This window comes from Callithrix jacchus, chromosome 6, assembly GCF_049354715.1.
Source record: "Callithrix jacchus isolate 240 chromosome 6, calJac240_pri, whole genome shotgun sequence".
Taxonomy (NCBI): domain Eukaryota; kingdom Metazoa; phylum Chordata; class Mammalia; order Primates; family Cebidae; genus Callithrix; species Callithrix jacchus.
This window is the reverse complement of record NC_133507.1, coordinates 23,834,168-23,859,339: the sequence shown is the minus strand read 5'-3', so window position 1 is coordinate 23,859,339 and position 25,172 is coordinate 23,834,168. Positions and strand designations below refer to the sequence as shown.

The 25,172-nt window shown below is 44.3% G+C and overlaps 1 protein-coding gene across 24 annotated transcripts in view; it reads left to right on the top strand.

Moving 5' to 3' along the window:
* Window positions 1-24,060, top strand: part of CPEB1 (cytoplasmic polyadenylation element binding protein 1) — a 103,893-nt gene extending 79,833 nt beyond the window's left edge. For 9 of the 24 annotated variants that reach the window (XM_078326880.1, XM_002749169.6, XM_078326882.1 and 6 more), the window contains 9 exons: window positions 8,725-8,948; window positions 10,584-10,836; window positions 13,980-14,093; window positions 14,427-14,516; window positions 15,358-15,494; window positions 18,274-18,472; window positions 20,044-20,138; window positions 21,060-21,140; window positions 22,592-24,060. In XM_078326880.1, coding sequence (XP_078183006.1) covers window positions 8,725-8,948; window positions 10,584-10,836; window positions 13,980-14,093; window positions 14,427-14,516; window positions 15,358-15,494; window positions 18,274-18,472; window positions 20,044-20,138; window positions 21,060-21,140; window positions 22,592-22,702 — 1,304 coding nt within the window. In that variant the 3' untranslated portion in view covers window positions 22,703-24,060. Of the gene's footprint in view, window positions 1-8,724; window positions 8,949-10,583; window positions 10,837-13,979; window positions 14,094-14,426; window positions 14,532-15,357; window positions 15,495-18,273; window positions 18,473-20,043; window positions 20,139-21,059; window positions 21,141-22,591 lie in introns of all 24 variants that reach the window. The other 15 variants (XM_078326876.1, XM_008998473.5, XM_078326874.1 and 12 more) reach the window with 3 other exon arrangements.
* The last annotated feature ends 1,112 nt before the right edge of the window (window positions 24,061-25,172 follow it).

Below are 25,172 nucleotides of genomic sequence, written 5' to 3'. Positions count from 1 at the left end.
TGCAAGCTAGGTCAGCCTAAGATGAGGGGGGAGTCTTGAGCAGTTTGCACCTGAAGCTTCTTCCACACACTCATTCTGAGGCGACATTCAGAACGGGATTAGGTCTGTCCTATGTAGAACATGGACTTCCTCAGCCCAATCAAGGTCTCTTGCAAATTGTCTCAAATCCCAGTTTTCCACTACTGTGTTCCCAGCAGTAAAACAGTGCCTGGTTAATGGCTAATACATGTTTTTTGAATGAATGATGAGTGCAGAGCCACTGTGTTTATCCTGGGTGTTTTTTAACTGCAGATTTCAGACGAGGTCTCTCCTATTCTGCCTCCTGCTTGTGTTGATTTAGCTGGATGGACAAGATTCTTCAAAGATCAGTATCTTGGGCCCTGTAGCTTCTAGGGCATGGTGATTTATTTATACAAAGTATTCATCATACAGTGGAGCATGAGTTCTATTGTGGAGTCAAGTAGTCTGTTTGGGAAAGCTTTTGGTGCAGTGAGGAGGGAGGACCTCAGAAGCAGTGTGACCAGGGAGGCCTCCAATGTGAGAAAGAGGTTGTGAGGGGGTTGATTGGTAACAGGGGCAGGATGTGTGCTGACCTTACAAGGGACATGAATATGCCTTTTCTGTAGGTAATGGAACTTGCCTGGTGATCAGGACTGGGTGTACACTGGGGAGAAGGGCTGTGTTTGTCACTAACTTGAACTTGTGGGATCCACAGTCAGCAGGGGGAGTCCACACTCTCATCATTACCACCACGGTTGAGATGTGGCGTAGAGTTGCAGATTTGGAGTCACAGGCAGAGTGGTCTGTTTTCATACCTAGAATGAATGCTTCTCTCCCCGCTTCCTGTGCCTTCAGAGAGATCCTGAGCAAGCATCCTAGAACCAAGGATGGCGATGGGGAAGAAGAGTTTCAGGTGTATGGATTTATATCACAGGCTAGAAATAATGGCTCCTGGTCTGGATTTTCCCCATTAGACTATTCCCATTAGGTAACAAGCATTTGACTATCATGTTTTGGGGCTAGTCTCTGCTTCAACTAAGCTCAACCTCAGACGGTCTTATAATACAGACATACAGTGCCAAGCCCTTGTTGCCATTGCAGATGCTGCTATCACACTCTAGGTGCCTTTGTACTCTTGGGGAAGGCTTCCGAAAATTCGAACAGTGACTCAGCTGTGAAACCGACAGGAGCTGGCATAGAAGGGTGAAAGGAGAGAAAGTTAACAATCAGTCTAAAAATATTACTGCTGATTTGGTCTCTCATACTCTCTGAGGTAGCATTAATGAACTGGCACACTCTGCCAGGTCCTCTCCTCCCGTGACTTCTCTGAGAGATATCTGTGGCGGATGCCGATTCCTGCCAGCATGTGAGTGGGGATGGGTACTTCTGTTCTAGGAAGAGCACAATGTCTTACCCACTTCTAGAAGATGGAGATTTGCTGGACACCTGGACACCAGAGCTGGAGGTACTTGGTATACCTCATACTTTCCATGATCCCTTGCATTCTAGAGGCCAGGAGAGAACGGAGCAAAGAGGTCAGGGCCTTGGCCATTATTGGGGGTTGACTCTAGGACTTCTCACCACCCCTCCCCTTCCTCTAATCCATCTAGGTTAATATTTGACATTTGGACTTAGGAAGTTGTGTATCCCATGATGGAGAGTGGACTTTGAGATGAGACACTGACTTGCATTATAAGGGACCTGTTATTTCCACTGGATTTTAGTTTCTGTGGCTTAAAGAGAGTACCTTTCCAGTTAGGTATCTTGTGGCTTTGAATCTAAAAGGGAACAGTCTAATGCTAGCTGTTTTGTTTCTTTCCTCCTGATTCCCAGCTGGTAGAAATCGGTGCTGCTTACTCAGCAACCCTACATACGGCAAGTGTGGTCTCATGAGCTGGAACAAGACAGGCTTCCTTTCTTCCCTAGGAACCCAATGTAATTGCTGTTTTCCTTCCTTTGATCTGTAGATACTCAGAAAACTGCCTGGCCAGGCCCTGTGGAGGTACAGTCAGGTCACTCTAGGGCATCTTGACCATGAGTGGCAGTTTCGACAAAATTCACTTTGTCTGTGGGTTGAAGGAAATATCAAACCAGCTGGCAAGTTCTAGGCCTCTTGTCTTCTCAGTGTCTACTAGTCAAACTTACAATATATCCCTTCTGATTTAATATTTGCAGGAAACTGATGCATGGAGATGCTGACATCCCACATGTGTTAGTTCTGGGGCACCCTGATCCTATTCTCTAAGATGGCATTGCCTCTTTCCTAGCCATCAATCCAAGTCCTTTCCCTGTTTTTCTACGTGGTTGGTATATAATTCAGTGAGACACTCTTCCTTGCCCTTGTACTTTAATGTGGGAGTATATTTCAGTGGCCCTGAAGATCCCAGGAGAGTCTGTGGAGGATTGATCAGGACAGGGTGATTTCCACCCAGACCCTGCTCAGGCAGAGCAGGTTTCTTCAGCCTTTTTCTCTTTGAAGAAATTGAGACTCAGCGAAGAAGTACTGTCACAAATGTGATGTGGTGAGTTACTGTTGTTCTCTAAACCTCTGTTTTGGTTATGAGCTGGGTAGGGACGAGTTAAGGTTTAGTCCCCTAAATCTGTATTACACTCTTAAGTCAACATTGTGTCCTTAAATTGTATTCTTGATAGAAAAGGGTAGAGCCTCAGGGAGCATACTGGCTCTATGGAATATAGTACCCTCTGTCTTACGGTAGAATTCACCTGCTTTTTGCCAAGTGTTGAGCTAATTGCTATTAGAATAGGGTGGTAAAGCTGATTGTTGATATTCTTGGTTGAAAAGGCACAACTTCTTATACATGTGGGCCTGCAAATATCTATGCAAATTTTTTGAGACTTTAAAAAGCATGCTTAAAAGCAGATTATTTCTTCTAATAGGCAGAGACTCCAAAAGTACTTAATTACTGTCTTACCTCTGGGATCCTAATTCCTATTGTGCTTGATTTCCCTTTGTGGATTAGATAAGTTACCTTGAAAGCCAAATGGGAATTGACTTGTTTACTTTCCTGTCATTTAAAAAAATGGAAATAATTTTAAATTTATAGAAGTTGTAAAAATAGGCTGGGCACAGTGGCTCACACCTGTGATCTGAGTACTTTGGGAGGCTGAGGTGGGAGGATTGCTTGAGCCCAGGAGTTCAAGACCAGCCTGGGCAACATAGTGAAATCCTATCTCTCCAAAAAAAGAAAAAAAAATTAGCCAGACATGGCAGCATGTCCCTGGCTACTTGGGAGGCTGAGGTAGGAGGCTGAGACTGCAGTGATCTGTAATTGTTTGCTTGCACTCTAGCCTGGGTTACAGAGGGAGACCCTTGCTCAAGAAAAAAGAATAGAGATGATGTTACATTCATAGGTAACAAAACAGTTAACTTCAGTCAATTTAAAGTTGATATACTACTTTGGTTAAACTGTCCTTCCTATTTCAGTTTTGTCAAGTGACCCAGTAATGTCCTTAAATCCTTAATAACATTTTTCTCTTTCTGCCCTAAGTAACCCCTAGCTCCCTTTCTGTTTTGCTCAGTATGAGCTTACAAAGTCCCTTGGTTGTTCTGAATGTTTTTCACAATGATCAGCTTGTTGTGACCATCACTTTTCCTGAAACTATGATAATCCTTATCACTCTTTTTTTATATTCTTATTTGTTCATGGTTACTGTGCCTGTCTTGCCTCTCTGTGTTGTCCTCCACTCCCACCCAGTGTTTTCAGACAGAAGGAACTGTTAAGTAAATGGCCTATATAGCCATGTTGATTTCTTTATCTGATGCTTTTTTTTCTCTTAAATATTTACCATTTTAGTGTGAGAACTGTATTTAAATTATAAACTCCGGTCTTTCCCCCCCCCCCCCCTTGAGACAGGATTTTGTCCTGTTGCCCAGGCTGGAGTGCAGTGGCACAATCATGGCTCACTGCAACCTCAACCTCCTGGGTTCAAGTGATCCTTCTGCCTAAGCCTTTTGAGTAACTGGGACTATAGGTACATGCCATAATGCCTGGCTGATTTTTTTTTTTTTTTTTTTTAAGAGATAGGCCTGCCCAGGCTGGTCTTGAACTCTTGGCCTCAAGCAATCCTCCTGCCTCAGTCCCCAAGTTGGTGGTATTACAGGTGTGAACCACTGCACTAGGCCATAACCTCTAGTCTTTAAGTCAGAGGAAATAATTATGTATGAAAGATGTTTGGGTGTGATAAGGCAATTGATTAGGAATTTGAAGTAGCAGGCCTCAGGTTTGCATGGATAAGTACTTCTCAAACTTGAATGTGTACACAAATCTCCTAGGGATCTTTTTAAAATGGAGATTCTGAGTCAGTCTCGGGTGGGACCCAAAATGCATTTTTAATGAGTTCCTATAGTGTTGAGGCCCTAGATAAGATTTAAGACCCGAATATTCTAAGTCCTAAAGCAGGAACTTCTGGTAGGTGACATCACTAGTCTAGTTCATGGTCTTAAAGGATTCAGACAAAGGAAAGGTGCCAGGAATGTATGTGAAGACAAACAGATGTGAAGTCCTAAAGATTAAAAACTAGCTAGTGAATGAATGGTACTTGGAATGGGAAAGAATCCAGTCTCACTCTGTCACTTATTAGCTGTTAACTTTTACAAACTTGACTGCCCCAAGTCTTGGTTTCCCTTTGTTAAGATGCAGTAATAATATCCACTTGTTAGGATTTGGTGAAGACTGTTTACCTAAGATGCTTCTAACACAGTGCTTGGCGCATGCCAGAAGTTCAGTAAGTTGGTAGTAGCTTAACTGAACCTGGTCCAGATTTGTAGAACAGATGAACCATCATGAACTGTGAGCCCTTAAGGAAGTAGAGTTCATTAGTGACCAACGTGGGTTGTCATGCTGTTTTCTGCTTAGGCAGGTTTATTGTCCGATTAAAAGATCACTACAGAGATAATTCCTAGCTTTGGTACAGGAATTTGACAAAGCCTCAAGATATCTTTATGGACACACTAGAGAATTTTCAAGTTAGTGGAGGTAGATGAGTTTGTGGCTGGTGAAACAGATGTACCAACACAATAGTGAATACAAATTGATGTGAATGAGGAGACGGGTCTGTAGTGCTTACCATGTTGCTTTTTTTTTACTCTTCCCAACATATGTTTAAAAAAAAACCTTGGGTGAGGACAGTTACCAGAGCCCACATAACTTTGTCATCTTTGGTGTTTTCAGACACAAGCCTTAGGGGGCAGCATCCCCTCTTGACTATTTTTTCTGTCAGACTGCTTAATGCTGTTTCTCCCTTAACTCTCAGAGCTCTTTGCTGGGCCACTTGAAACTTCTCTTTTCCAGGGTTAACAAACTGTCCTCCTCCTTGTCACTGGTGAATGCTCCCTCCGGCTTCTGCTTTAGCTAAAGACTTTTCCTTTAGGATGCTGCTATGCCAAGTAGAACCTACTTATTATCCCAGGTCTCTGAAAATCTCAGTGTTTGTTTAACTCCAGGCCCATTTATCACCATACGTCTCTTTAGTGTCGACATGAATGACTTAACTAATATTTCAAACTTAACACATTCTAAGTCAGCCACCTCTAGTTCCATACTCTGGACCTTGCCATCCTCAGAACACTTAATCTTCACTGTCTCAACTCTTCTATTTATCTTGTGTGCCATCTTCATTCTTCTTATAGCTATCAGCCTATTGAAATCTCTGGTTTTCCATTTATTTGTTCCCAGTCTATTGACTTTGTTCTGCCTTTAACCTATAATGCACAATCCATTCTTCATTTCCTTAGTTGCTGTTATCAACTCTGTTGTCCCATTTCTTTCTTCATACCCCCTTGGGGGAACAAAATCATAGCCCTGTATTGGTCCAGTGTCCATCCAGGTACCTTAACTCTGCTGGAGAAAATGCTTTAAGTCCAACTTAGTTTTCCTCTCTGCTGGGCACTGGTTCCTTCTGGTACTCTTCCTTAGTTTCCCTGGTCAGTCTTCTTTGCTATCCCACAATAGTTCTGCAGACCACCTTTTCTGTGTCTCTCAGTTGCCCTTAAGATAAAATCAACTGGGTGCGGTGGTTCACACTTGTAATCCCAAGACTTTGTGGGACTGAGGCACGAGGATTGCTTGAGCTCAGGGTTAAAGAACAGCCTGGGCAACATAGTGAGATCCTGTCTCTACTAAAAAAATTGTTTTAAATCAGCCGGACGTGGTAGGTACCATGTGGCTGTAGTCCCAGCTATTCTGGAGGCTGAGGTGGGAAGACCACTTGAGCCCAGGAAGACTTGAGGTTGAAGTGAGCCACTGCACTCCAGCCTGGGTGACAGAGCTAGGCCCTGTCTCAAAAAAACAAATGACAATAAGATAAAATAAAAACTCTTTAACCTGGTGTCAAGGTTTTTTGTGATTTGAATTGTTACCTCGTTGTTCATCACCCTAAATTGTTTTTGTGAAATACGGAAAAGGATGAGGCCCCCCAGGTAATTGGTAATACTTTTAAGACCATGCATATAATCTGTTGATTTTTCACAGTACCTCTTTGCCAGGCTTTTCAGCATTAGGGAGAAACCTTGAATAAAATCTTCATATATTCTGCCTTCTGAGGGCATGGACTCTACAGGCTTTGCTTTTGGATTTCTTTCAGGTAGGAATTTGTCAAGGATTTTTTTTTTTTTTTTTTTAAACAGGGTCTTGCTTTGTCTCCCAGGCTGGAGTGCAGTGGTGCAATCTCGGCTCACTGCAATCTCTTGCCTTCTGGGTTCAAGCAATTCCTGTGCCTCAGCTGCCTGAGTAGCTGGGATTATAGGTGTGTGTCACCACGCCTGGCTAATTTTTGTATGTTTGGTAGAGACAGGGTTTCGCCATGTTAGCCAGGCTGGTTTCAAACTCCTGACCTCAGGTGATTCACCCACCTCAGCCTCCCAAAGTGCTGGGATTACAGGTGTGAGCCACCATGCCTGGCCCAATGATTATTTGAGAAGTTTGTCAAAGATTATTTCTGATGGTTATCAGAACCCAAGCATTTTGAGACACTTAGTTTCAGCATACAGTTAAATGCTAGAGCTTTGAAAACTGCTTCAAAAGTCAATTTCAAAGTTACGAATGTTTCCTTGAAAAAAAAATGCTAAACTAACTCCTTGCTGGATGTGGTGTGGCTCTACCCTACCTGCATCCCACAACGTATACGGCTAGCTAGAAACAAAAAGACTGACCAAACCAGGTGTTGGCCTGGTTGTAGAGAGACTGAAACTCTCATCACTGCTGGTGGGAATGTAAAATGGTATAGTACATCTACTTTGGAAAACAGTATTATGACAGTCTCTTTAAAAATTAAAGATATTTTTCCACAGTAAAATAATAACTAGACAAATATATCTACCCTCCGTTAAATGTTAAGAATACACCTACTGTATCTTATCCAAAAGGGGAGGTCATATACTAAAGGAGAGTGGGGCTGCTCTGGTCCCATATTAACACACATTTGGGATCTTATGCATATGGTCCATCAGTGGCATGTGTGTCTTGCACCCTGAAAGTATGCATTGACTTTGATTTCAGGCTTGAGAGATTTATTCCTGCTTCTTGGGACTCCATTTCCAGACAAGCATTCAGACTGACTTAGAGACCTGGGAGAAAACCTGAGTGACCTGTTTAATTTTATTGCTAGTCAGGGCTGTAGTGGGACCAATCACAGCTAGTTACTGAGCATTTACACATATTATTTTGGTTTTACCTCAGCCATTTTGAGGTGAATGTTCTCATTCTTCAGATGAAAAAAAAAAAAAAAAAAGCCATTAAATTAAAGCTTCTTCCCTGGATTTAGCACCATAGCTCCATGGCAAAATCCTCTTATTCCTCATCCTCATGGATAGAGGGTGTGCTTTGTCTTAGGTTCCCCAAGGCCAAGTGTGGAAAATGTTGCTGTTTTTTTTATGTTTCATATTTAAATATTTATTGTGTGCTGGGTGCTACTCTGGTGAGCTCTTTCCATCTGCTGTCTAATTATTGAACTGTCCTAACAATGTTATGAAATAGTTGGTACTCCACCCTAGATGCCAGTGAGAAAATGAAGGATCAGAGAGGCTAAGTGAGCTTCCCAGAGCTCTTAGCCATATACAAGTGGTGTCAGACACAGGATTTCATCCCAAGTTTGTCTTAACTCAAAGAATGGGCTTACCATGTCATTCTGCTTCCATCCTAAACATTTCAAGTTCGGGGGTGCATAGAAGAGAATCTGCATATGCTAGAAGTTTGTATAAGTGAACCTCTCACATGAGGTGGTATGCTTATGCTATACCAGATTTCTGGGATGTGGCCTGAAATTCTGTATTTTAGCTATATAGCATCAGAAAGGTGGGACTTCTAATAAACAAATTGACAGGGAGTAAAGATGAAGTATGGTTTGGGATTTTTAACTGTGCTGTAGGTGTATTCATACATTAATAGCCGTGACCAGGGTTCCCAGTGACTGTTTCCCAAATGCTGGCATTGACCTTTAAGCCTGTGTAGCAGAACCCAGCAGTTTTGCTGCTACTGTAATAGCAGGAACTCTGGTCTTCAGTCAGCCTGTAACTTCCTCTAACAGTCCCTTGTGGCCAGGTCTCAGAGCCAGATACATATCTGTTCGTTATATTCTGTTTTGTTGGCATGCTTTTAGTGGTCTTGCTTTTGGTGTCTCTTGTTGGGTGGCTGTGGGAAAAGAAAGAGGCTGCTGGCTGCAAAGAAAACTTAAGAGGTCGTGAGGTTTCCTTTTTTGTCCTCCTAGTACTGAGCATGCTGCATAACCCACTGGGAAATGTCCTAGGAAAACCCCCCTTGAGCTTCCTTCCTCTGGATCCCCTTGGGTCTGACTTGGACAAGTTTCCAGCACCCTCTGTTAGAGGATCACGCCTGGACACCCGGCCTATCCTGGACTCTCGATCTAGCAGTCCCTCTGACTCGGACACCAGTGGCTTCAGCTCTGGATCAGATCATCTCTCAGATTTGATTGTATGTAACTCATTTGGGAAAGGGGGGTTGTGGGTGGAGTTGCCTGTGTGTCTCCAAGGGATAGGAGGGTACAATATCTGTGGGATGCCTGTCCCCTGGAATGTAGGTTGGGAGGTGGGATGAGGGGAGGAATGGAACCTATTGTGGACATTTGTAGAGTTTCTCATCCTTAACAGGATAAAAAATGCTTTGAAGACCCATCGAGCAATCCATTACAGGACCTGAGCTCAGGACTTTCATTTTACTAGTTACTCCAAGAGTACTGAAAAACACTTAATTTTAAAAGTAAATTTGAGGGCCCTGGCAGTGTTCTGTTTCTTTACGTAATGGGGTACTTTCTTTATAGCCTTTAAACAGTGTCGTTTATGTACTTTGATGTATGATATCTCAAAATTAAGTAATAACTTAAAAAATTTTTAAAGTACTTAGCAGAGGTAGGATTTTAATTCAGATCTGACTGTAGCTCCTATATTTTTTCCACTCACCCATGCCAGCTTTCAGTTCATGCCATGATGAATCTATGAAATATTGCCTTAATTTTTGCATTTCGCATTCCTTATCTATAGCCATGTATGATGTGTGTGGCCTTCATGCTAAGTAGAGTTGGAAAATGGATTAGAATAGGTAGGGGATATTATAAATGGAGTAGTACAGATAATATAGATAGGGGATAGTAGAAGTAAATACAGGTGGGATTGGCAGTGAGAAATTACCCCAAAATAAGAATACAGTTTCAGATGCCTCGTAAGCATTTTTTGTTGCCACATACCCTGAGCTGAATGTGCAGTGAATAGAATGGCTTATTTTCTCACTCTCTTCTCTTCCCATACCCAGGACTGGCAACATTGGTTGTGATTGCCTTTCAGCCTGTCCTACAACATGGAAGTTGGCGTTGGTGTTCTCACTGCCTGCCCACTGGTTTTATCTGTTTGGGCTGCATTTCTAAAAGGGCAGTCACAAGCAGGTCCCTTTGCTTCTCTGGGCTGCAGTTACCTCCTCTGTAAAATGGGGTCAGATACAGTGCTGGAGGTCTGTGTTACTTAGATTGGACTCAGTCTTGGAAATTTATCTCATGACTGATTAATATTTGGGGGTTTAAAAATATTCTGTCAATGAGTTATTTTGATAATGTATCATTTCACACATGTAAATTAGCATTTTTAAAGCTTTGACACAAGCTTATAGTATTCTGATACATTTATGATATAACACAGAGCCCTCATAGATAGCACTTGTGGCATTTGCCCTTCTAGAAATCTGACCAATGAAAACACAAAATATGAAGAAGGTACATCTTAATTTTTATTTATGGTTCTGAAAACTTGGAAAGTATATATGTAACAGGAGGAGTATGGGTCAGTGAGATGTACCTTTTTCCCTAAGTAGAGTATGATAAATGCATTTTAAATGGTTATAAAGACTGGAAATACGGAAAAAAAGGTTGAATGAGGAGAAAAGGAGAATTTGTTTAAATTATAGTATAACTACAGCTAATCGAAATTGCTCAGGAAGAAAGTCTAAAAGAATATATATCAAATGCTAAATGTCTTCGGTATTTTTAATAATTTCTATAATGTGATTACTTTATAATGAAACTATCCTTTAAAAACCCTATCTTCCTTTTTCCTCCCCTAGTCAAGCCTTCGCATTTCCCCACCCCTGCCCTTCCTGTCTCTGACAGGGGGTGGTCCCAGAGACCCTTTAAAGATGGGGGTAGGGTCTCGGATGGACCAAGAGCAAGCTGCTCTTGCTGCAGTCACTCCCTCCCCAACCAGTGTTTCAAAGAGATGGCCAGGAGCTTCTGTGTGGCCATCCTGGGACCTCCTTGAAGCTCCCAAAGACCCCTTCAGCATAGAGAGAGAGGCCAGGCTGCACCGACAAGCTGCAGGTGAGTGTGCCTTGAGCATGTGTGGGGCCTGAGGCCTCATTCTGGGAGCAGAGAGGAAGTGACCTTAGTTCACACGCTTGTGAACCTTCTAAAGGAGGCTTGGTTGCATGGTGAAGTCTCCAGATTGCAAATAATTATATTTCTGTGGAGTAAGTACTAATGGGAACAAACTCAGCAATTTCTTGAGGCTGAGTGGAGAGGATAGAAGCAGATACTCTGGCACACGCATGTGCCACAGCACAAGAGGCTGGCTCTGCCTCCCACTCGTGCCCTTCCATGGAGACTGGCTGTATGCTACTCTTGCTTTTACCTCTTTCACGGGTGGATGTCCTCAGGAGAAACTGGAAGGGATGTCCAGAATTTTGTCTACCCTCTCCCCATTCTAATTCAAAGACGGTCAGACACAAGTCATGCTGGAACTTTCTTCCCTGAGGCTTTCTGATTGGTACACTCAGGGATACACTGGGGTGGGAGGGGTCTATTTGTCAACCTCTAAGGTAAGGGATGTCACCAGATGTCCTGGTCTCTTAGGAATCCTTAAGGTTCTGGCATTTAAATTATCTTAGGCTGGCCTGGGTGGCTCAGCACTTAAGCAGAGGCAGCAGGATGGCTTGAGCCCAGGAGTTGCCCAGCCTGGGAAACATAGCAAGACCCATCTCCATATATTAAAAAGGTTTAAAAAATAAATCATCTTAAATGTGTATTAAATTTGTTTTTCATCTTTGTCTACTAATGCTTCAGGGAGATGTTCATTAACCACTGGCTCTTCTGAGGTCCTGAATTTGATGACTAAGTTAATGTTAGTTTCTCCATTCCATTTGTTTCCATAGGCTTCAGTGTCTGTCTGCTCACAGCGTTGGGCTGGATCTCATTCTCCTCTGATAGTGCTGCTGCCCTGTTCACCTAATGATTTTGGCAGCCCATCTTTGTACTTTCTCTGGGACCATTGTTTTTCTATGAAATGACATTACCATGCTTTTGGAGGAGACCCCATTATATTTTGTTTTTGTCATAAAAGATTGGTGACATTGCCCAATTTCTTGCTGTGTAGTAACACATTGGGGCCCATTTCTTTTAGGAAATATCCTTCCATATTTTTGTCCTGAATGAAAATGATAGTTCCTTTCATTGGCTGTCTGCCTCTTTGCTGAAAGAGGAGGGTGAAATAAATTGGCAAGAACTAGCCAGTCCCCACTGAGGTCAGTCTCTGATTTGGAAAGGTACAGTGGGGAAAGGATTTAAAACTGTTAAAAAGCCAAACCGGTCACCAAGAACCACCCTCTAAAAATAAGGGCAAATAGGCTGGGCGCGGTGGCTCAAGCCTGTAATCCCAGCACTTTGGAAGGCCGAGGCCGGTGGATCACAAGGTCAAGAGACCGAGACCATCCTGGTCAACATGGCGAAACCCCGTCTCTACTAAAAATACAAAAAATTAGCTGGGCGTAGTGGCACGTGCCTGTAATCCCAGCTACTTAGGAGGCTGAGGCAGGAGAATTGCCTGAACCCAGGAGGGGGAGGTTGCGGTGAGCCGAGATCACGCCATTGCATTCCAGCCTGGGTAACAAAAGCGAAACTCCATCTCAAAAACAAAAACAAACAAACAAAAAAAAAAAAATGGGGCAAATAGAAGATAGTTCCTAACTTATTCAGCAGGTAGGGGTTTTTGTTTGTTTTTAAGAGACAAGGTTGGCCAGGCGTAGTGGCTCACACCTGTAATCCAAGCACTTTGGAGGCCAAGGCAGGTGGATCACCTGAGGTCAGGAGTTCAAGACCAGCCTGACAGACATGGTGAAACCCCGTCTTAAAAAAAAAAAAAAAAAAAAAAAAAGAGACAAGGTCTCTCTCTCTCTCTCACCCAGGCTAGAGCGCAGTGGTGAAATTATAGCTCACTGTAGCCTTAAACTGCTGGGCTCAAGGGATCTACCTGGGTATCTGGATCTACATGTGCACACTCCTGTACCTGGCTAATTAAAAAATTTGTGTGTGGAGACAGGATCTCAGTTCCTTTTCCTTGCCCAGGCTGGTCTTCCAGCTCCTGGATTTAAGTGATAATGCTGTCTTGGCCTCCCAAAGTACTGGGATTATGGGTGTGAACCACCACACCCAGCCAAGAAGGGTTTCTTAATGTGGCCTTCGAGTCAGAGAAACGTCACAATAGGTTTGGACAAACTTGTGGTTGACATAAATAGAAAGCTTAGGGGTTCGGGGCTAATTCATTACCTTATCATGTTGGCATCAAGGAAGGCCCATTGTCTGTTTGGGTGCTATAAAGATGAGTCTGGCTTGGAACAGTTGTGATACTCTTGTCTTATTGGGTTGCTAGTGCTGGTTTTTATTGGCAGTGTCCTAACTAATGTGATTGATGAATTCGGAGCCAAGACAGGAATACAGAATAGAATGTTTATCATTTGAACACTGGGGAGAAGGCCCATTTGTACCAGTAAGCCTGTAGGATGTTGTATTGCTCTGTTTACTTTCAAGTGATTATGAATTAGTACTGTAAGCAATAACAAGATAAAACTGCTTTGTGGTTAGCATATTAGTTGTATGTTTAAAAATAACATGGGGTATGAATTTTTACCCTACATATCTCATCTGGTTTGGTATTCCTTTCAATTTTAGTGAGGACAGAATTGGCAAAATAGGATTATCATACTTGATTGAGTGGATTGGTGAGATGTAGGTTTCTTGCTTTTCAGAATAATCATGGATATTCTCTCAGGCATCTGGGCAAGGATTGTGGCCAGTGAGGTTTTTTTTTTTTTTTTTTTTTTTGAGACAGAGTCTTGCTCTGTTACCCAGGCTGGAGTGAAGTGGCATGATCTCAGCTCACTACAACCTCTGCCTCCTGGGTTCAAGCAATTTTCCTGCCTCAGCCTCCCAAGTAGCTGGGACTACAGGCACGAGCCACCACACCCAGCTAATTTTTTTGTACTTTTAGTAGAGATGGGATTTGACCATATTGGCCAGGGTGGTCTCGAACTCCCGACCTCAAGTGATCTGCCCACTGTGGCCTCCCCAAGTGCTGGGATTACAGGCGCCCAGCCAACAGGTTCTTGCTGGACAAGTTCACCTTAGGGAATGATGGTGACTTTGTTGATTCTCTAACCCTTCCCTGTTTCCCTCTTTGTCTTTTACCAAAGCTGTGAATGTAGCCACCTGTACCTGGAGTGGCCAGCTTCCTCCCCGGAACTATAAGAACCCCATCTACTCTTGCAAGGTGTTTCTAGGAGGTGTTCCTTGGGATATTACAGAAGGTGAGCTGTCTCTAAGACTTTCTGCTTCAAGAGTTGAAGGGTGGGGCATGTCTTTCAGGAGCATGAAACTTGGAATGAGGCCAGGGGCTGAATCTCTGACTGAGAACTCAGAGTACATTATTACATGAGCGTCTGAGGTGAGAGGTGTATTTCATAGATCCCCATAGTGCTCCTCTCTGGAGCTTACACTTGTCACTGGAGATGAGCATTCATTTCTGAGTTGTCTGTCATGGGAGATGTGCCAGGAAGGAGAATGCTGGTGATTCTGTGTTTGTGTCTTTACTGGGGAGGATGGTTTGTCAGCTTCTGCCATTCTTTTCTGTCTCTTTGCAGCTGGATTAGTTAACACCTTCCGTGTTTTTGGCTCTTTGAGTGTGGAGTGGCCTGGTAAGGATGGCAAGCACCCCCGGTGTCCTCCCAAAGGTAATATGCCTAAAGGTAATAAAAACATGGTAGGAGCTTTTTTTTCCCTTCCCTAGTACATAACTGCACCTAGGGGTGCTGGGATATCACAGCTGCATGCTGGCAACATGGTGGGCACTCCAGGGCACAGACCTGTCAGCTGTCAGCTCTTTTCTTCAACCTAACAAGTCCTCTGTTTCTTCTGAACTAATGTTCCGTCTGTCCAGACTTACACAGCAATGGGAGCTGCCTCTGAAACCCCTTCCTTGTACACTTCTCTCTAAACCTGAACCCTAGCAGCACCTTTCCTCTCAAAATAAGGCATTTGAAAAGCTTTCCCTTGACTGCCTGTCCTGCCCAGTTACATTGTTGCCTGACCTAATTCTGAAGTCCCTTTGGAGTTGGCAGGAATGAGGATCAAGCATCTGATTCCTCACTGGTCTGAAATGAGATCCCTTCCCTGTAGAAAGGAGCAGGTGCTATTTTCACCCTGCCCCATCTTCATTGAACTGAACCAGTGGTTTAAGTAGGTGTTTAAAGCAATACCTGCCATCCTTCCTGCCCCCAGGAAGGCTTGGCTCTGCTGACCTGAACATGCTGTGTATTCTGGGAGAGAGTAGCTGTGGTAATGGTGGGATCCTCTGTCCCAGCTTGCCAATCCTTTCCTTTACCCAGGGTGGGAGGGATGCCCACAACCCTGGGCATCTGCACAGCAAATGCTTCGACTCAACAAGACTTTTCAGGAGTAAAACAAAAATGTATCTTATACACAAGGCCTTCTTTCTTGGAGGAAACTCCCTGCTGCAAAGCCAAGGCTGAGGAGTGGGATAGTAATGTGATTTTTTCCTCTCATTGGGAATAGGGTATGTGTATCTGGTGTTCGAACTAGAGAAGTCTGTCCGAGCCTTGCTTCAGGCTTGCTCTCATGACCCGCTGAGCCCAGATGGCCTGAGTGAATATTATTTCAAGATGTCCAGCAGAAGGATGCGCTGCAAGGAGGTGAGTTAGCATGATGTCCTTTCTGGATCAAGGTTCTTGGCATATTGAGGCACTGGATTTTCTTGGGGTAGGTGGCTAGGCAGGCTGCAGACAAATATTCCTGCTGAGGCAAGAAGGCTTTTATTGTCCCACAATAAATATAGCAATATCCTCTCAATTACATAAAAAAGAAACCTTTGAGCCTTAACGGGTTGTGTGTACATGCACACATGCGTGTGCCTGCCCACAGTGATCAAACTGTCTCCCAGCCTTCATTCTGCTCTTTCTTGTAGCCAACACTTTGGTTTTAAACCTTTTGTCTTAGAAATGAAATTGAGAATAGCAAACTTCTCTACTTGATTTAACTGATAAACCTACAGCTGTTTTTCCCTGGTTCTGCCCTTTCTGTGACTTCTGACTTCCTAGTCTGTGGGGATGAATTTCTCTTCAGCCCATATCCACCTGTGGGTCACTCTTCATTCTCATTCAGGGCTTTATTCAGTTTTGTGGTTATTCCCCATAAGATTTTCTCTCCCTGTGCCTTTTCTAATATCAGCCTTGTGTGTCCTTGACATCATGGGTCTCTAACATGGAGTTTATCTCACCTGGGGATCTCATTGCAGATTCTTGGGCCTTATTCCAGATTTACTGAATCATTCTGGGGGGAATTTAGGAATCTCCAACTGAACAAAGATCCCCTAGTGGTTTTAGTGGATGGTGTTTAAAAACCACTTGTCAAAGCAAGTTTTGAACTCAGGAATCAGTGTGGTGGTAAAATCTGATTTGTGAGTACACAGCTTTTGTGAGATTGAATTAGATATTTAATATCTCTGAAAATTTGTTTCCTCTTCTATAAAATGGGAAACTAAAATGCCTATTTTAGTAAAAAGAACAGTAGTCGATAAGGGTTTAGGAGGAAGGGATGAATAGGCATAGCACAGAGGATTTTTAGGGCATTGAAACTATTCTGTATATGGTAGATACATGTCATTATACTTTGGTCCAAACCATAGAATGTAAAACAAACACCAAGAGTGAACCCTGATGTAAACCATGGTTTTGGGTGGTGGTGATGTGTCAGTGTAACTGCACCAGTGATAACAAATGTTCCACTGTCATGCAGGATCCTGATAGTGGGGAAGTCACACAAGTGTGGGAGCAGAGAGTATTTGGAAAATCCCTGTACTTTCTTCTCAGAGTTACTGTGAACCTTAAAGTTTCGCTAAAAAAATCTGTAGGGTAAGATGGTAAATGCCTGTTTTATTGAGATGATCACATTAGATTTAAAATAAATCCATATAACAAAGCTGGCTCTTCTTCTGCATGAGTGAGAGGGCAGGCTCATCTTCCAGTTTCCCACAATGACCCACAGCTTCCCTACCTTCTCTGCTTCCTTACTGTGTGGAGCTTGTGCAATCATCCCACCTTAGTATGTTCTAGGACTTATTCAACATGCTCCTCCTTCCTCCCCTCCTGCTTTCACGACTAGAGATGGCCATATGCGTATCACAGAGCCCCTCCTTCCTCAGTGCCCCTTTTGACACCATCCTGTCTCCCATTCCCTCCTCATCACCTTATAGGGATTTAATCATGCTTTGATTCATTGGTTATAGACTGATTCAGTTCTCCTTCCTCCCTTTTCCTTTTTGTTCCCTTCCCTGCCAGCACCAATATAGTCAATCTTTGACTCCCTCCTATCTTCTTTTCCAATTCAGTTAAATGACTCACTTTTGTGGCTCCTCTCAACTTTAGACCCAGATTTACCTTTCTAGCCTCATGTCCTACCTGAGCACCACCTTCCTGTGAGACCCCTTTGGGATTTCCTGTAATCCCAAACTCTTTTGTGGACAAAATGGGCCTTTTCATCTTACAGTGAAATTGGCTCCGCTTGTAACTTCTGCCAGGTCCTCTCATCCCAGGACGGTGTAGGCCCAACACCCACCAGGCCTGATTCTTCTTTGCTTGCCCATCCTGCTAATGCAGTCTGATTACTGCAGACTCTTCTCTTAAAGAATCTCCTTGGCCTGTTCTCTGTTCATTGCCACCAGACTTGTCCAGGTTTTAATCACCCATCCTTAGAAACTATTGTTTTTCCTCCTTGCTGGTTTCTGCCTTAGATCTCTTTCTTTAAGACATGTTTTTAGATCTTTACTTCATTCTGGAGTCTTCTGCCTGCTCTACCAGGCTTTGTTCCACGTTCAAGAGATTCAGAGGCAAAGGACATGGTCAGCCCCAGCCCTACAAGACTCCAGGATCTTGTATGTGACTTACTACCCGACCTGTCTCCAGTCATTTCCACTGCTCTGGGTACAAACCCTCTGAAGCCTAGGTTGGGGCTAGTAACCATCTCGTACAAATACCATAAACACTCCCACCCCTCTGTCCTTCAGGATCCTAGCCTTTAAATTCTCTGTGAGTCCTTCCTTTCTTGAGGACTTCAGATTCTGTTCTTTTCATCAGTGTCCACAGCCCTTTGTTGGAACCACACAGTTGTTGGAGGTTGAAATAGAATGCTGGGCTCTTTTGGTACATTTTTGCTTACTCTCCAGCATGAGTGAGTACTGTGTCCACTTCTACCATTCTGGACACATGGACTCAGTAAAATTCAACTCCAGTTGGGGTGGAGTAAGGGTGGTTTACTGGATGGCTGTGTGCCTGAGACTGGGCAACAACGCCTTTTCACCCCTGAAAGGGCCTTAGCAGCCAGCTTCAGTATCTCCAGAGCATGCGCCTTGCCTTGCAAGCACCACTCTATCTGTGGTTCTCTGCCAGGGCTGATACACCTTTGGGTGGTTTTCAGGTGCAGGTGATCCCCTGGGTATTAGCAGACAGTAACTTTGTCCGGAGCCCATCTCAGAGGCTTGACCCCAGCAGGACGGTGTTTGTTGGTGCTCTGCATGGGATGCTCAATGCCGAGGCCCTGGCAGCCATCTTGAACGACCTATTTGGTGAAGTGGTGTATGCCGGGATTGACACAGATAAGCACAAGTATCCCATTGGTAAGTGTCCCACTTCTGTGTGCGAAAGCTTGGTTGGCTCCTGGGAGTAGACCAAGATTGTGATAATTCCCTATGGGAGTGGGGAGAGAGGCCTGACCCGGCTCTGCAGATCAGCACATACCAGCAGCAATATCTTCTAGTCAGGTCACGAGTACTGGCCCCTCTGCATCTAGCCCTCTACCCCCATCTCCCATGCAGGGAGAGAAAAAGCGATTGGAGACTACAGGAGGTGATAAGAAGTAAGAGCCAGGTAGGAACTTTGTTGGAAGCTCAGAGTTTACAGCCAAACCAGTTTGGAACAGACGACAGGTACTGTTTCATGAAAAGGCTGCAATACTCTGAACTTGCCTGGTTTCCTTTATTAAAAGTTCTTTAAAAGCTCTGGCATTATCTAAGGTCAGAGACCAGGTCAGGCTGGAGGAGGACTTACTGAGTGAGTCACGCAACAGAGTGTGGTCATAGCCTGTGCTTTCCTAACTCAGAAGTCTGTGGGTCTAACCACTCGGTTTTGATCAGCTCCTCTAAGGAAGGAGGTCAGTTCACCAGTCCTGACAAAGTAATCTCAGTGATGGGGTATGGAGGTGGAGCAGAGCCTGAACTCTGTGATTAAGATGTGGCTAACCCACTTCCCCAAATGCTTAGTCTTCACACCCACACTGAATCTGGTCAGGAAGGAACATCGTGTACTCACCGATGCTGTGCAGCAGATTAAGAACAGGGACTTCAGAAGCTGCAGGGGCAGAGGCGACACTTGGCAGGATGGGGCTTCTTCCAGCTCTCCTAATAGGTCTCCAGAGTGCCTCCTGGCTAGGAGAGGTTCAGTTCAACTGTTCGGCTTACCCTTCAGAGATGTGTTCTATCTGCATCTTGGCTTCCACTCTGAACCCTTCAACCTTACCTATGCTTCTACCTGCACTGAAGGAGTCCCTTCCCTTCCTATCTTGATCTGTAGATTCTTCCCCTATTCCTGCGTGGTTCCTGCCAACATGATCTCAAATATGGTAGCCACCAGCTAAATGTGGCTACTGAGTTCTGAAAACACGGCTAGTGTCATATTTGGAAATAATATTTTTAACATATAGGGTTAAATAAAATATTAATGTCACTACTGTTTAAAATTTCAATGTGGCTACTAGAAAATTTAAAATTACATAAGGGCCGACCACAATGGCTCATGCCTATAATCCCAGCACTTTGGGAGGCTGAGGTGGGCAGATCACTTGAGTGCAGGAGTTCGAGATCAGCCTGGGCAATATGGTGAAACTCTGTCTCTACAAAAAATACCGAAATTAGCTAGGCATGGTGGCTTATGCCTGTAGTCCCAGATACTTGGGAAGCTGAGGCAGGAGGATCGTTTGAGCCTGGGATGCAGACGTTGCAGTGAGCTCATGCCATTATACTCCAGCCTGGCTGACAGAGGGAGACTCTGTCTCAAGAAATAAAGTTACATAGTAGCTCACATTATATTTCTGTTGGACAGTACTGGTATGTATAGTAAAGGATTTCCTGCATGTTAAAAGAGTAGCATTTGGCAGAATTGGGTTAGAAGGGAAGCTTGTGTCTTGTCCTAGGATCTGGTCGTGTGACTTTCAATAACCAACGGAGTTACCTGAAAGCAGTCAGTGCTGCTTTTGTTGAGATCAAAACCACCAAGTTCACAAAGAAGGTGAGTTGGATGGTTTATGCTCTTACTCTGGGATATATGAGAGGGGTTTGGGCAATTACTGCCTAGGGCAGGCCCTGATACCTGAAGCTCTGTTTATGCTGGGTGTGTTCAGGGAATTGAGCCAAACTCCTGAGAATTAACACTGAGATTAGGGTTTGGGAGTGGGCTTGGTCTTTGTAGGCTCAGGAGGAAGGAACTGGAACTGTTAAGCCTCTTCAGTGTGTAGGGTGCCTCCCTCACTGTGGTGTTTCTCTGACATTGCTAAGTAGCCTGACTTTCCATTATCCAACCTTTCAGGAATCCTCTCAACACTTGCCTATATTGCTAATTGATAGAGGGCTGAGGTACAGTTTGCTGAGAAGACAAGGCATTAAAATGTGTGGTTGCCCAAATCCTGGAGGCATCCAGCCTGGCTCTGCATGGTGTATCTAGAATCCCTTTCTGCACTTGTGGCCCATAATTCTCTCCAAGCCTCCTTTAAAACAGGCAGATATCAGGCTGGGCGCGGTGGCTCACTTCTGTAATCCCAACACTTTGGGAGGCCAAGGTGGGTGAATCACGAGGTCAAGAGATTGAAACCATCCTGGCCAACATGGTGAAACACCCTCTTTACTAAAAAATACAAAAATTAGCTGGGCGTGGTGGCATGTGCCTGTAGTCCCAGCTACTCGGGAGGCTGAGGCAGTAGAATTGCTTGAACCTGGGAGGCGGAGGTTGCAGTGAGCCGAGATCGTGCCACTGTACTCTAGCCTGGCACCCGGTGACAAAGACTGTCTCAAAAAAAAAAAAAAACAAAAAACAGATATCCTGCATTTAGATATCCCACATTCCTGTGTATAGCCCAGTAACGTGCCCTTCTGTAACCTATCAATCCTCCTGCTGAGAAGAGACACTTCATCATCATCTCTTGCTTTTGTGCAGGTTCAGATTGACCCTTACTTGGAAGATTCTCTGTGTCATATCTGCAGTTCTCAGCCTGGTCCTTTCTTCTGTCGAGATCAGGTGGGTCCGATGTCTGTGAAGTCCCTGCCAATTAAAAATTGTTATGCCAAGATCATGACATGGAATGTTGAAGTTCTGAGGTACCTTGTGGTATCTGAAAGTGTAGAGGAGGAGAAGTAAGGTTTGCTGAGGGTCAGACCAGTGACACACTTTGGATGGCTTGACCCAAAACTTTTGGGAAAACATGTTGAATTGAGTCTTTAGACATTGGCCTTTTCTTGCCTGGGATGTTGCTATGCAGTATGCCACTATTTGTAGGTGATAGAAGCCTGCCTGGGTGTGTTCAGCCTAGGAGCCAGGCTCAGCTGCTCTAACCCTGAGGCCTTCTAAGCTTATTTTTCTCTACTCAAGGGCCTCCTCCTCTACATCTGAACTACTAGACTACTTTGATATTTGCACCTGGGCTGTTCCCACAGGTGTCAGCAACAGGCAGAAAGCAGCAAGGCTGCTTTCTGTTGACTGCTTCTGGGTAGTGGAGCATGGATCTGGATGTGTTTGGCAGTGCTTCTCAAACCTTAATTGCAGATATATCACCTGAGGATCTTGTTTAAATGCATATTCTGATTTGGTGGGTTTCGGGTTGATCCTGAGATTCCATGTTTCCAACAACTATCCAAGTGGTGTTAGTGCTGCTAGTCAGCATCATCCTTTGACAGGTGTTAGGAGAAGTTTGTCTTAGGGTAAGGGTATCTTAGGATACCACCTAGTCCCATCCATGCTTAGTGGGGTGCTTTTTAAATTTTATTTTAAAAATTGTTGCCATTATACCATTGTTCAGATTTGGAGTCTCTGTACATGGTTAAACTGAGGCTCTCAAGTGACAGTTTGAAATTAAGTTTGGATTGTTAGGTAAAGCCTGAGAACAAGTATCTCTGATCAGCCTCTTCTAGCAGGCTTTTATGGATCTGGATCTTTCACAGATAATCTTCATAGTCAGATGTTTGCTCAGAGATTAGTGGCTTGCCTGAGGTTACACAACAAGCAAGAGATGGGACTAGACTGAGAAACCCAGTCACCTCTCCTCATTTAGTGGGAAGAAGGGAGATGGGAAGAAGGCAGCATGTTGCCTAGAATTAGAATTTGTAGTCAGTGTCTTTATACATTCTCCATGTTAGCAGCCACGTGATACAACTATTCTGTAGGAGGTGAGAAGGGCAGGGGAATAGGAGAGCAGCTGTCATGGTTAGAAGGAATAAGAGAAACTAGCATGGTCCCTGTACATACTGGGAGCCCAACATGTTTAAGGGGACCTGTAAGCAGGATGGTTACATAGTTAATCAGGCTTTTGTGTTGGGGTGAGAGTGCTCCTAGGGTCCATTTCTTTCTAACCCACAGAGGCCATCAGGAGTTTCTCACCCCTTCTCCAAACACAGCAAGCAGCTCATGCAACAGCTCCTGTGTCCGGTGCTGACACAGACATGGTATCTCCTTTTTTTGTTCTCCCATCCCAGGTCTGCTTCAAGTACTTTTGCCGGAGCTGCTGGCACTGGCGGCACAGCATGGAGGGCCTGCGCCATCACAGCCCCCTGATGCGGAACCAGAAGAACAGAGATTCCAGCTAGAGGAGCTGCCTTGCCCAGTGGCCTGTGGCGCCCAAAGCTGGCAGGTCAGGCAAGCAGCCTGCACCACCCTGCCACTGGCGACCAGGGAGCTGGCTTCCCGAGGACAAGGGAAAATTGTAGTCACCTTTGCACTTGCTGAATCTGTCTTTGTTTCTGCACTAATTAATGCACAATGAGTTTTGTCCGGTTTTGTTTTCAGGGGGCGTGCCAAGGGCAAGGACCCTCTGGCTTACCCTTCAAGCGACTCTGTAGTTTTCCCAGATTTTAGTTCCTCATTCTGCCGATGAAAAGCAAACAAACAAACAAAAAAAAACCACGTGTCCAGAAAGTGCTGACACGGATGCCTACACCTAGGTTTATTTATTAAAAGCGCTTTTTACATTCCTTGCAATACTGATGGTGATGATGCGCAGGTCTCATTGGTTTCATTCTTGCAGTTGCCATACAGTGCCTTTCCATTTATTTAACCCCCACCTGAACGGCATAAACGGAGTGTTCAGCTGGTGTTTTTTACTGTAAACAACAAGGAGACTTTGCTCTTCATTTAAACCAAAATCATATTTCATATTTTACGCTCGAGGGTTTTTACCGGTTCCTTTTTACACTCCTTAAAACAGTTTTTAAGTCGTTTGGAACAAGAGATTTTTTTCTTTCCTGGCAGCTTTTAACATTATAGCAAATTTGTGTCTGGGGGACTGCTGGTCACTGTTTCTGATAGTTGCAAATCAAGGCATTTGCAACCAAGAAAAAAATTTTTTGTTTTATTTGAAACTGGACCGGATAAACGGTGTTTGAGCGGCTGTTGTATATAGTTTTAAATGGTTTATTGCACCTCCTTAAGTTGCACTTATGTGGGGGGGGGTTGATAGAAGTTTTTAATCACAAAGTCACAGGACTTTTTTCTTTTGTAACTGAGCTAAAAAGGGCTGCTTTTTGGTGGGGGCAGATGAAGGCTCACAGGAGCCCTTTCTCTTAGAGGGGCAAGTACCCTTCCTTTATATCTTTAATTTGAGGAACGTATGAGATAACAGTTGCAGTTGACTGAAATGCTACTGGAATTTGAAAACTTGACTTTTTTCTTTCTTTCCTTTTTTTTTTTTTTTAAAAATAGAAAAAACAAAAACTACTTGCCCCTCCTAGGGAAGCTGTGTGCCAAAGAACCAGTGTCATAACCCCTCCCTCCTGCTGAGCTGATGTTGCATTGTTGCATATCCCAGCTACTCTGTGGGTTTTGTGAAGCTGTGTGTGAAGTCTCTACCTCATTGTAGTATATGCAGGCAAGACTGCACTCTCCTACAGATGTGTGGAGTAAGCTGTGGTGTAGTTTTTTTGGCACATAATAAACACGTTGCAGCAGAGTTCTGGTTTTGTCTCTGTTTGAGGTCTGGGAGCAAGGGGCTGTCGGGAATAAGAGGGTAATCGTGCAGCCACAGCTTGTTTCCTTGGATTTTCTCTGATGGGATCCTGGACCAGGATAGTAGTGTGACCATGTGGGAGACCTGCCTTGTGAGTACTTTGGTCCCTTCCATGGTCAATTATACGTTGGAGATGCCTTTCCAGTGGGTGGGTGCTTCTAGCCCAAATACAAAAAGTCCTCACATCTTAGCTTCTCCGGGGTCCTTGCAGCCTCCAGACCCAGCTTGGAGAATGCGGGAGGCGCAGCTGCTCACGTGCCAGTAGAAGCCACTTGTTCACAGCTTCTCCTGCAAGCCTTGGCCTATTTCTTCTTGGGAGGCTGCACATCCTCTTCTACCCACCTATGATCACCCAGTTCCTTTCTGAGAGGAAGTGATTGGGATTTTGCAGTTCAGAGAACCCTATCAACTGAACTTTCTCAAAGCTCCTAGGATTTGTGACAGGGTGTACTGCTGATTGTTTTTCAATCAAGTTGGCCTAGGCCCAGCTGTTGGACTGATGCTTTGGGAAACTCCAATTTAGGTTGAGGTAGAGGGAACCCTGCATAGTGAAGCTCTCTCTTCTGAAAGAGGTGCAAGAACTATTGGGAAGGGTGGAGGAGTCTCCTCACTAAAGGAGAGGCTAAACTGGGCACAGTGGCTCATGCTTATAATCTCAGCACTGTGGGAAGCTGCGGCAGGAGGATCGCTTGAGCCCTGGGGGTTTGAGACCAGACCCCATCTCCACAAAAAAACTAGCTGGACATGGTGGTGTGTGCCTGTATTTCCAGCTACTGGGGAGACTGAGGCAGGAAGATCATGTGAGCACAGGAAATTGAGGTGGCAGTGAACTATTAGCATATCACTTCACTAAATCCTGGGCAACTGAGCAAGACCGTGTCTCAAAAAGGCTGGCCTTTGAGGTGGGCAGATCATCTGAGGGTCAGGGTTGAAGACCAGCCTGGCCAACATGGCGAAACCCTGTCTCTACTTAAACAAACAAAAAAGTAGCCAGGCCTGGTGCCGCTCACCTATAATCCCAGCTACTTGGGAGGCTGAGGCAGGAGAGTCACTTG